At 36.8% G+C, this 13048-nt stretch overlaps 1 protein-coding gene across 2 annotated transcripts; it reads right to left on the bottom strand.

Moving 5' to 3' along the window:
- Nucleotides 1-6017: 6017 nt before the first annotated feature.
- On the bottom strand, nucleotides 6018-12176 carry LOC107691176 (interferon-induced very large GTPase 1-like). 2 transcript variants are annotated; one of them, XM_016489673.1, is made up of 2 exons: nucleotides 11705-12176; nucleotides 6018-10750 (listed from the first exon to the last, which is right to left on the bottom strand). In XM_016489673.1, exons 1-2 carry the CDS (start codon nucleotides 12159-12161, stop codon nucleotides 6018-6020), a joined length of 5190 nt encoding a protein of 1729 aa, XP_016345159.1. In that variant the 5' UTR covers nucleotides 12162-12176. The 2 variants fall into 2 exon arrangements, with proteins under 2 accessions (XP_016345159.1, XP_016345158.1); XM_016489672.1 differs by lacking the exon at nucleotides 11705-12176 and adding an exon at nucleotides 11065-11094 and having other exon boundaries at nucleotides 6018-10760.
- Nucleotides 12177-13048: the final 872 nt, after the last annotated feature.

Raw genomic sequence — 13048 nt, forward strand, 5'->3', positions numbered from 1 at the left:
ACGTCCCGGATCGGCCCCTAATTCTTCCCACACGGTACGAGCCGCGACCCGAGAGAAAAAAATCGCCTGCGAGCTCCTACGACAGCAAAAATCGCACCGTGTACGCCCGCCTTTATCTGACAAGTCTTTGGGTTTGGGCTTATGGGGCTGTCACGTGATGAATGAACGACTCAAACCCGAAGACTGGAGAGGTGAACTAATCAATTCTCTTTCCGGCTCAGACTGCATTGTTTTTTTTTTATATATATATATATATTTATTAATTTTCAAACATTACAAACATAACTTAAAATCGAACAAGACAAAAAATAAATAAAAATAATGTATGGCTCACCACTCCATTAAATCAATTTGAGAATGAAATTAAATAATGACATAATCGTACCAACAATATGCCTTACATATTTGTACTCCAATATGTCTCACATATTTAAACCTCATTAAACAAACCCTCTAATAAGAATAGAGGATATATCTAAGCCCATATATATTAAAAATGGGTCCCACCTTCTATGAAATATAGCATCCTTACTATAAGAAGCACAGGTTAAGTAATCTAATGATACGTATTCCAGTATAACCCTGTGCCATAGTGCCCTAGAAGGGGCTTTATCCATTAACCAGTTCAAAAGAATACATTTTCTTGCACAGAATGTTAGGAACTTGCAAAGTGTCTTTTTATGTTTGTCTACAATAATGTCATCATATATTCCAAGCAACATATGTTTTGGACCACAGCCAATATTAATAGATAAAATAACATTAAGTTCTTTTTCAACCATAGCCCAAAACTTCTGAATCTCCCTACAAAACCAGAAACAGTGAATAAGATCTCCTTCCTCTGTTTTACATTTCAGGCACATTGGCGAGCAGTCGCCAAAAGTTATTTTGTTAAATGGTTAGTTCACCCAAAAATGAAAATTAGCCCATAAATTACTCACCCTCAAGTCATCCTAGGTGTATATGACTTACTATGTTTCTTTTTTTTGGATTGTTTTTAATCAAAAAACACACAGAAAAGCCAAAAGTTATTTATTTTTTTTATTATATATATTTATTAATTTTCAAACATTACAAACATAACTTAAAATCGAACAAGAAAAAATAAATAAAAATAATTTATGGCTCACCACTCCATTAAACCAATTTGAGAATGAAATTAAATATTGACATAATCGTACCAACAATATGCCTTACATATTTGTACTCCAATATGTCTCACATATTTAAACCTCATTAAACAAACCCTCTAATAAGAATAGAGGATATATCTAAGCCCATATATATTAAAAATGGGTCCCACCTTCTATGAAATATGGCATCCTTACTATAAGAAGCACAGGTTAAGTAATCTAATGATACGTATTCCAGTATAACCCTGTGCCATAGTGCCCTAGAAGGGGCTTTATCCATTAACCAGTTCAAAAGAATACATTTTCTTGCACAGAATGTTAGGAACTTGCAAAGCATCTTTTTATGTTTGTCTACAATAATGTCATCATATATTCCAAGCAACATGTGTTTTGGACCACAGCCAATATTAATAGATAAAATAACATTGTTATTTTTCAACCATAGCCCAAAACTTCTGAATTTCCCTACAAAACCAGAAACAGTGAATAAGATCTCCTTCCTCTGTTTTGCATTTCAGGCACATTGGTGAGCAGTCATCCTTAAACTTGTGCCTCCGTGAAGGAGAGATATGTGCTCTGTATCTATATATCTATCTATATATATATGACAATTTGTTTTTAGCAAAAACCATGTGGTTAAACTAAACTGAAATAAACCAAAAGCAGAAACCTTTTCCACTGGTTTGGTCACTTGATAGCCAATGAAAAACAATCGTTCACCTTTGTCTCCAGTGCAGTGTTTCTCCTGTTGGGGCAAAATTAAATAACTCTCATCAGCATAAGAGACAAACTCACTCTCAGTGTCTTTTAAAGGTTTTATTCTTTGCAAAGAAGGTCAAACATCATTTTTTTACATGTTTGAAAATTATCGGAAGGACGGGAGGTGCTCGTAACGTCTCGGATCGGCCCCTAATTCTTCTCACACGGTACGAGCCGCGACCCGAGAGAAAAAAATCGCCTGCGAGCTCCTACGACAGCAAAAATCGCACCGTGTACGCCCGCCTTAATCCATCTGAAGTTGACCAATCAGAAGATGACAAAAACCATGTAGTCAACAAGTTCAACAAGCAACAGCGACCAAGTGACTGCTGCAGAACGCATGCGAGAGAGACGAGGCAGCGCAGATCGCGCGTCTCATAAGTGAGCGGGAATTTACCGAACGTGGCACTTGCGGGAGTTAACACTGTATGCAATACACACCAAATTTCAGGCCGTGTAGATAGGCAAGCATATATACAAAACATTTAGTAAGCAGAAATCTGAAATTTACCTTAATATATTAAGTTAGAGGAAGATGCGACAGAATTGATGCTGAAGAATGCACTTCCAGCAGCCATGATAAACAGTTGGCCGTTAAAGTTTTCTATGCACAATTTGATTTGACGAAAGTCACGAGACCTATTACTATCTGTGCAGATAATGTTATTTACAGATGTAAGTATACAAATGTACAATTTTTGGATTCTATCATATGCATAAATGCCAGGGTCCAATTACTCCTCTCTCACGTCCAACTATTCCTCTCCCTTGTCCAACTCTCCCACGTCTAGACATTTTCTTACTTTTTTTGCTTCTCTTTGTTGTTCTGTATTGTTTTGAACAAAACAAATCCAGAGAGTGCCTTTTTTATTGTGCATGCCCATGTAATGGAAAGACTTGGAATTATTCATTACTGTAAGCTTGATGACCCCCTAGGTCATGGGCAGACGCCTATGGGTCTCCCAGTTGTCCTCCTCTCAGCCCAATATGGCCCTGTGGACCTCTTGTCACCCATACATCTTAAGCTTAGGCCCCAAACCCATCTCTCACTGTGACTACACAGCAGTTCTAAGAAAACACATGCACTATGTAATGTTCCCTAAGCACATAAGATTATGCTAAAATCAATACAAATGAATTTTTCTACTACACTCCAAAACCTTTATACATGCACGTATCATTTCTCACAGTGCTCTAAGACTCAAATGGAAACAGCAGCATTGCAGTTTGTCTGCTTTATCTCTAGATCTACACATTTAGTGTCAAAGACTGTTTTAAAGCAAATAAATCATTCATTAAATGTATATTAATTTTGTTTCTAATTTAGTTATTTGATCATTATGGAAAATGTGAAAGATTTTCAGTTTAAACAGACAGATGTTTAGGAAAGACCCAAAAGATGTAAAGTTCGAAACATTCAAGTGAACATTTCAGCCTTTCATAAGCAATTTTTTTTTCTGTTTTCTGTTTTAGTTATTTCCTGTTGTCAAATATTTACCTCGCATCTAAATTTAATTATAGTTGTATAAATACCTCTGTGTTTATCAGTCTCGAGTCTGGCCTTTATTTTTTTGTTGAGTCAATATATGAAAAAGTGGTGGTCAACAGAAGTTCTGCTTCATTTTACAAAGACAATTTATTCAAGGCATCAGACTTTCAAATCACAAATGCAATGACATTTAATTAGCTTATTAATTTATCAATAAATTATTCATTTTAATTAGTATATGTGCTATCATAAGTGCGTAAGATTAACACTGAAGGATCCGGTATCTTCAGTTTGTACCAGTTAATCTCATCTATACTAAGATCACAGATTATATTCACATCGGCTCCTAATGTTAATGGTGTGTTTGTTAGCCTCTTTGTGGCTTGAGACCACATGAACAGATCTATGAATAGACATTAAATGCATATAAGATCAAGATTTATTAAGATCATTTACTGAGAAAATCAAAAGAAACCCCATTTATTGACCCAATCAATGTGATGACATCACATAACTTTGGATGAAGCTTCATTATTTTTAATGTTTTATCACCATTGTATCTTTATTTTATAGAAGCTTTATTAATTTACCCGACTATAACCCAGAAAAGGGTCCATATTCAGTACAACAGCTCTGCAGGACAATATGATAGTCAAGCAGACTCCTTGGTTTTTAAGGCCTATTTACTTTTATATAGGCCAATCACTTAAATTTATGCTCACCATTTATTCATTTTTTTACATAAAATAATATGAAATAGAGTCATACACATATATACCATTCATTCATAAAATAATGTTTTTAACCAGTTATTAAAAAAAACAATTTAGAATTAATAGTCATTAGCAGAGGTGGGACCAAGTCATTGTTTTGCAAGTCACAAGTAAGTCTCGAGTCTTTGCATTCAAGTCTCGAGTCAAGTCCCGAGTCAAGACAGACGAGTCCCAAGTCAAGACAGGCAAGTCCAAATCGAGTTGCAAGTCCTCAACTTTAAGATTATCTTCCGTTGAACTTTCTCTTCATTTGAACTTTCTATTCATCAACAAACTCATCAAAAAAGAAATGTATGATGGTTCCCTACCAAAAGTTTTATGCAGCAAAACCGTTTTCAACTGTAAGAAACATGTGGCATTAAATACTGAAATAATGGCTGCTGAAAAATTAGCTTTGCCATCACTTTTTAAGTATATTAAAATAGATCACAATTTAACCCTTAAATGCATACCTCAAGTCTTTAGCGACCCGGGACATCATTCTCTAGCCTCTCCCTCCTTCATTTTTTTAAGTTTGACATCAACTTTCTTAGTATTCCTCAATCTATTAATTATAAACAATATAACAAGAAAAAAATAGTAAAATATAAACGATTAATTGAAAAAAAAAAACCGGATTAATTATACACTTTTTACAAAAAATTAATCAGTTTTTTGTCAATTAATCTTTTATATTTTACTATTTGTAAAATGTGTAAGTATTGTTTTCCTGCGCAACTATATTTACATATCTGATGACTCAATATGTGCAATGCATCTTTTTTCCTCAAGGTGGCAGAATATGAAATAATGATTGGCGAAACATTCCTGCATGTAAGGGTTAATGGAGGTTTAAATAAAATAAAAAAAATGCACATGCAATTAAAATATGTAACTGATAGAACAAAAATAGTGGAGATCTGACAAAAACAGAAGAGGTGTTTATTACAAATAACAATTAAAATGATAGCACATGGAGTTGGCAGAGTGCGAGGGTCGTGGCGTGATGCGGATCCTTCATGCGGATCCGTCACTCATGGTGCACCTCGGTGTCGGACAAACAAAAGAAGTGAGGAATTATTAACAGCAGCGGTCACGGTGCTGATGAGGCGAGCACCAGTGAAGTTTCTCAGGCCCGCTCCGTGTGTCTGCTGGGCGGCGATCAAACGTACAGGGCAGCGCTTTTCACGAGCGGAGATCGCTACTAGACGAATCATGTAATTTGTTATTTTTATTTTTTTTATCTCTGTTCTTTTGGCGTAAGTTATGCTATTACTCCAGTAATTTATACTAGCCTATAAATCCAGCGCTACCTGAACTCAGTTTTTGGCTTATTGCCAGTCAAGCGCAAGCACGCTGCAGGGACGCGTCTATAACGACTTTGATCTGATCATAAAGTCTTTCCGAGTCACAGGGCTCAAGTTCAAGTCAAGTCTCGAGTCATTGCTGTCTAAGTCGAGTCTCAAGTCTTCTTTAATTATATCGAGTTGAGTCGCAAGTCATCAAATTTGGGACTGGAGTCCGAGTCAAGTCTCGAGTCAAGTGACTCGAGTCCACAGCCCTGGTCATTAGTAGCTAACAGAACTGCAGATTAATGATTAGTCTTAAAGTGTCATGAAACTGTTTCAGCACACATCACATCGGTTTTCACACAGTTTTGAAGAATGATAATAAATTAGGTTTGGAAAGCTTTGAAGTAATGGGGTAGAGAGCAAACATTTCTATATAGGCTACGTAACTTACATATAACATTCATATATGTAATTTATAGATAGTAAAAGAATCCTGAAGATTCACAACTCAAAAAACCCTCAACTTCACAAACTCGTTTCAAAGTTTGGTCTATGAATCAAAGACCTACACGTGAGTCATTTTAATTTGTCATTAGATGTATTCATCCAAACTCCCGATAGCTTGCTCTTTTGTGTATTGGCTCCATTCATATGAAATCTCATCCCACATGTGGAATTTTTTCTCAAAGTGTTTTTCCAGATCTTCCTGAAATCTGAACACAAACCACTTCCAGTACGGCAGCTCTGAGAAGTCAGGAGTGATGTTCCACTCTGCATAAACATTTCCTGCATTTCTGTACTTTCTGCACAGAAACCACTGGCCAGTATAGAACATTTTACTAGTTCTTACTAAATTTGTGCAAAAATCTGCACCGAGACACTCTGTTTCATCATAACAGCTTCCAGTGAGTCCATCCACTCGATGGAAAGGAACACTGTGATCTCCAGAATGGTTTTCTACAGTGTTGGTGCAGGTGGCTGCACAGAACGGACACTGAACCCAGCAGCACTGACAGAGATGATCAATCAGAATCTCATCTGGTCTGTCCTTCTCTTCCAGATTTACTGGAAATGTCTCTGTACTGAATTTATGTTGTATTTCAGATGATACTAAACCAAGTAATTTGCTTATCACATCTTCTAGAAGGTTGAAATCATCCACACCTTCATGACTCACTCCACTGAGGTCCTTTACAGAGAATATCAGCACATCTGAGAGCTGCAGTGTGAAATTATCCAGCCACTTCTGAACATCTCCGCTGGTCGTGTTGACGAGTGTAGTCGCTCTTTGAGCTGCTTCCATGATCTTTTGCTGCAGGAGTTCAATGTTCTCCTTCATCTTGGGGCAAACACTCACTTCAAACGTATCAGTGATGAACTGACTGACTTCATCTCTGACAAAACTCTTTAAGTGGTCTCTGGGACTGTTAAAGTATGTAATGTACTTGTAAAAATCTTCCTGTTCTGCCAGACTCTTGAGGATGTGTTTCTCTAGTTTAGATCTGTTTCCATTTAGTGAGTCACACTTTGTTTGAATTTCATTAGTCAAATCTCTGGCAGTATCTTTGTAGACACTCTTTTGAATGGGCTCTTTCAGTTTCTGACAGATGATCTCACCAAAAATGGCAGCTGATGTTGCACCTTGACAGTATTTCTGAAAAATACTATAGTACTCTTCGCTCTTCTGTTCAAAATAGAAAACAGGATCATTGGCTTCCCTGAATCTTCTGTGTTGGTCAGTAATTACCTTGTTTTCTCTCTTACAGATGGAAATGACCAAATCCATGTAAAATTGCTTCTTAAACACATAGTTCCTGGAACCTTGCTCATAATTTACTACTCTGTCTTTGATATAATCTGCGAGTTCCTGAATGTAGGTTTTGTTGTAGCCCATCTTTGCAATGTTATACGACATGATCATTTTGTCTGCATGTTGAGCAATGTCATTGACTAAGGCTTTAATTTGGGTTTCAGCCTCAATGTAACTAAATGTCTGTTTAGCTGATCTGAAGGCATTTTTAGCATGTTCTGAAATTCCTCTGGGTTTCTTTATCTGTACATAATCTGAATACCGTGGCAAAGAAAACATATCCTTGCTCTTTTTCAAGTCATTTAGACTGACACTTTCATAATGACAAAGAAGTTGTTTCATGTCATTTAATACATCAATGTTTTTGATTTGAGGAGTTTCTCTGGTAATCTTATTAACACACTCTTTCCAAAAGGAATCAAACTCTTTTTTCAGGATTGCTTCATCATTTGCTTTGTCTTTGAGTTTTACTGCAAGTTCTTTGCTCTTTTCCAAGAGAGTATTTTCATAACGTGTCTTCTGAGCATCAATCCTTTTCTTCATATCTCGCTGCTGTAAAATCTCATTTAATTTCCTAGTTGTTTCTCTCACAATGTTTTCCTGAAGACCACTGATTTTTATACAAAATGATGCTTTCCACTGTATCAGTATATCTTTATCTTTGTCTTTCTCAAAAAATTCTGACATTGATTCTTCTACTTCTTCACTTTTCACTCCTAGTTTTTCTTGAAGATCACTTTCTGAAACCTCATGAATTCTTTCATTTTCTATGCTGTTGTAAAGTTTATTCTCTATATCCAGCATGGTTCTGCGGAGACTCCAGGACCACTTGCTGTATTCTGTCTCCAGTTTTCGATATGTCGCAATTTCCAGAGAATTTCTGAAGCTGAACACAAATCGTTCATTCAGTAAAGCCTCCCAGAGATCATTAATACGGCCTTTTAGGTGTGTCAGCTCTAAGCCATCTGAATTTGAGGCATGGCTAAAAAAAGTTTTCTTTAGCTCTTGGATGTTTTCACAGTATGATGGGTTTGGTGGTGCCATTGGTGGGCTGCCCTCCCACAGCTGTGCAAAATATTTCACATCTTTCTGTATATCAAAAGTAATGACATCATTGAAACATTCAGCATCAAAGACTTCATCTTTAGCAGCAAGTTTTGTCATTTCATCCAGTGTCTCCTGCAGTCGTCTCCTTCCCTCCATGTTTTTCTCTCCGGCTGTGACTTCTGAAACGTTCTGATGAACAAACATGCAGCTGGGATTCAGTCTGACCTTCTTCATCCTCATGAAGGCCTGAACAACGATCTGAAGAATTTCCTGCAGCTCTGATGGGCTTTCTCCAAGAATGTTGATTAATGTTAAATTACCAAGACCAACAACAAATGTGGCCATTTCATTGTCCTGATGTCTTGTTAACCTTTCAGACAGTTCTAGAGCACGAAGCCCCTCAGTATCAACAACCAGAATATAGTCAAACTTCAGCTGTTCTTTTATCTTCATCTCCTCTGAGACTCTGACCAGCTGCATGAAAGCTCCTCTGGTGCATCTGCCAGCACTGACGGCAAACTGGAGTCCAAACATGGCGTTCAGCATAGTGGATTTCCCAGAGCTCTGGATCCCTAAAACTGACAACACAAACACTCTCTTGTCTCCCAGTTTCTGGATGAGTTCATGTAGAACAGCAGTAACCCAGACCACAGGAACATGAGCAGCATCTCCATCCATCAGCTCCAGTGGAAATCCAGAGATCATCATCTCTGCTGCAAGACTCGGGAGAGAAGAAAAATTACATGGCAGACCTTCTTTGTTCTTATTCACTGATTTACACGATTCATAGATCTGACCGATCTCCCTCAGGATGTGCTCCAAGCCAAAGGTTGCTGCTTGAAGTTCTCTTGATATCCTTTCAAGTTCTGCATGTTCATTGGTCGTCTGTTGCACAGCTCTGACTTTTGACCATTTTTCATTGTACTTGTAATGTAGAGCAGAAAGGTCAGCTGAGGTGTATTCATCCAGGAGGATTGCGAGCCATTTAAGAAAAAATATCTTCTCATTTGGAGATTGTGAATTTATTTCTGTAATAAACAACTTCATGAAGTCACCAATGTCCAACACATGCTGCTCTTCACGGATTTTCTTCATGTTTTGTTTCTGTTTTATTTCCATGTCTGTTTCATTTCCTTGAGATCTATGTAATTCTTTGTTCTTTTCACACCACTGATGCCACAGTTTCCCCTGACAGGGCAGAAATGATTCTTTGATTTCTGTCAGATCTTTATCCTTCACTAAACTCATTATCTTCTGGGCTGATTCTTTTCCTCTTCTGCAGTCATGATCATGTTTCTCATCTACTCTGATACCTGTGTGTTTGGACACATCTTCTAGACTGAAAACAGAATTTGATTCTGGCGATGAGAACAAGAGACATCCATTTATAACCTGTTCGAGTTCTTCAGATACATCTGACTGATTTCTCTCTTTTAATCCAATTTTGTATTTTCCTTTTCTCATTTCAGTTACACTAGATTCATTCTCAGTAAGAAGACATATAAGTGGCTTTCTGCCCCTGTACAGGTTTTGAATTTTTTTTGCGTTCTTGTCATTCTGATCAAGTTGTGGTAGAACAACAACATTGACTGATGCCATTTCAGTGAGGATCTGCAGCTGTTTCGCACTGTTTTCTGCATCACCATGAAGGTTACAGAAAGCAATACACTGAGTAAATTTATCTCTGTCTTTCCTAGAGGGGCAATACCAGGCGATCTCCACCACTCCATCCATCAGTAGTCTGGTTTTGCTGCTGCCTGGGCAATGCCTGTGGAAGAACGTGTTGTGTTTGTCATCTATTAGATTGTTCATCAGCTGAGATTTGGATGAGGACACCGAGCCAAACCTAAAGAAAAACACCATAGGTGTTTCTGCCTTCCAGACAGGCTGGATTATACTGATGATTTCATTGTTGGGCTCTTTCATCTTCCAGCTCTTGTTGATTTGTCTGAATGTCCAGAGAGGAAACTCAATCTCTTGTGTGAATGGATCAGGAACAAGCAGAGGCAGAGCGTACTGACACTGAGACAGTTTAGTCACCATCAGCTGCTTTAGGAAACTATCAGCACAATGAAACACAGCCATCTGAACATCCATCGGGTGAATAGCATCTCTCCTTTTTGCTTCTTCAAGAATTAAAGATGCATCTTGGAAAATATCAGCATCACTCTCATATTCTAAAAAGTCATTGTTTCTTTGATGTCTGTCATGCTGTGCATGTATTGTTTTAATGTACCTTGCTCTGTAGTTCATCATCAGTATTTTTTGTAGGAAAGTCTGTATGAGGTCCTCATCAGCACAAGACTCATGGGACTGTAATGAATGTGTTGTTAGTTGAAGAACATCTGCAGCTCTTAGTTTAGAGGGGTGTATGTTATCAAGATGAAGTCTGTGAAATAGATGCTCTACTTCTTTCCTCCTTCCGTTTCTGTTATGATCTAATCGTGCCCCATCGAATGAACACTTCTCTACGTTTCTCTGTGAAATATACAGCATAATTAAAAGCAGTTAGCTTAAAACATAATTTGCAAAAGATAGTTGCTTTTTTTATTTTTTACAAAGACATAATTTACAAAAGAGCCCTTTAAAAGGGCGGTTGAGCTAATGTGACAAAAATAACCAAGAAGACTCTTTGAAGAACATTTACCAGTGACTAAATAAAAATGTCAAGTGAAACTATATGATAAGGAAAAAATATTTCTATAAGCTGAAAGTCTACATTCATGGAATTCTTTCTAACTTCCTTTTTATGTTCTATTTTTACTCTACACTCATCACTTACCCTATGTGTTTGCCTTGTCTCTGTCATCAAGGTACAGTCCATAGTCTTTCCAATAATTGTGGGTTGGTCTTGTGACAGAACAGAAAAGGAGAGAGAAATATTATTAAATATTATATTTAAAAAAATAAAAAATAAACCGACAGAAACAAACAATAACATAAAATCCCTTTTTTGTTGAAGACGGGTATAATCTAACCATTTATTAGCCAATGGCTAATGATATACATTATTTAGTTGCCTAGCATGAAAACTTAGTCGCATATGCAAGTGATTTACTTGCATTGTAGAGGGTTTTCTCATTAAAAGCTGAATTTGGATTCTGAATTTTGGCTTAACTTAATATCTGTTACAAATACAATTGGTGGAAGTGTTAGAGTCAGGGAAAATAAACATGTCAGAGAACCAACATAACATCAATTAAACCAAATACAGTGGTGTGAAAAAGTTTTTGCCCCCTTCCTGTTTTTTTAATTGTTTGCATATATTTGTCACACTTAAAAGATTCAGATCATCAAACAAATTTTAATATTACACAAAGATAACCTGAGTAAATACAAACTGCAGTTTTGATTTAAGTGTGACAAATATGCAAAAAATTTAAAAAACAGGAACCTTTTCACAGCACTGTATGTGTTCTTACCACTTTTAGATGTCCTGTTTTGCACATCTTCTCTCTGTCTCAATGCTGTGTTGTACATCTCACTAGTGTAGCACTGCTGTTTATTATCAGTAAACAGATGCTCAATCCTGTTCATCAGGTCTGTCATCTCTGACTGGTTGCTCATGTTCTTGCTGCAGGTGTGATATCTTCCGCCACATTTCTCAATCAGCCGCTCTAGAGCAGAGTTTTTCTTCAGATCATCTATTATAGAGTCAGATTCTTCCTCGCTCTCATAGGTGAAGAGAATCATCACAAACTGAAGAACTTCATCACCAAACACTCTCTGAAGCCACTCAAGACCCATCTTATCAGCATCTGTTAACTGGCCCAGTCGCACAACAAAGATGAAGGCAATTATGTCATTTTCATTCACTAGTTTATCAGTGAGAGCATCCAGATCAAGTGCAGTTTCATGTAAGCCAATCAGGTTGATCATTGAGACGCGACATCCTGATTTCTTCATCTGCAAAAGAACAGTCCTGGATATTGCAACATTTTCAATATTTGGTTGTATTTCTCCAAGAAGAAAATTGTCATGTTGAAACTGGACTGCAGCAGAGTTTCCAAAAAACACAATGGTCAGACTGTGATCTAGAATAAATACAGAAGAACCGTTCTCAGATTCATCAATACACTGCAACATAAGAACAAGACTGAAAAATCTGATATTTTTCTTTGTTTTCTTACCCATAGTTCTGAGCACCAGACAGCTCAGGTGACTCACTCATCAGGTTTGGAGACACTCTTTTATTCTAGAAGCTGTTCATTATTCTGAAAAAAAGATTAATTTAGATTTTTTTTAAAGTGTGCAAGAACATGTACATAACATAAAGTCTAGTTTTCTCGACAACTCACTGTATATTTAGATTGTTTTCACCGTCTTAGTGATGTATGAGTATCAAGTCATAACTCCAGAGACTTGAACTCTTCCTGCTTATAAAGGTGTACATCCAGTCTAACAGGATTTACAGTTTACATAAACATATTCTCTTTAAGAACACCTGACCAACTACAAGAAAACCTGACCATGTTAAATTCCTGTTTGTTAAAACAAACAATTAATTATATTGGGTTGATATTTATTTAATCAGTATAATGTGCTATAAAACCTAAATCTAAATCAACTTTCAGAACTTCTTTCACCAAAATTAGACGTTACTACATTACTGTGCACAGTGACAGTGTGACAATGACAGCTTCTTTACTGAGGCCATCCATCTCCTTAGTGGATATAGTAATTACCTATTAATTTACTTTTGACTAACTCATTATTTCTAGGGGTGCACCGATCCAATATTCAGTATAGGTTCTGATACTGCCATT

The sequence above is a fragment of the Sinocyclocheilus anshuiensis genome, unplaced genomic scaffold (assembly GCF_001515605.1).
Source record: "Sinocyclocheilus anshuiensis isolate Anshui unplaced genomic scaffold, SAMN03320099.WGS_v1.1 scaffold338, whole genome shotgun sequence".
In the NCBI taxonomy this organism is placed as follows: Eukaryota; Metazoa; Chordata; class Actinopteri; order Cypriniformes; family Cyprinidae; genus Sinocyclocheilus; species Sinocyclocheilus anshuiensis.

Coding starts and splice junctions, on each gene's coding strand:
- LOC107691176 (XM_016489673.1), bottom strand. CDS start 12,161: ATGATCAACCTGATTGGCTTACATGAAACTGCACTTGATCTGGATGCT. Junction 10,751..11,704: donor AAACAGGACATCTAAAAGTG/GTAAGAACACAT, acceptor AGAGAAACGTAG/AGAAGTGTTCATTCGATGGG.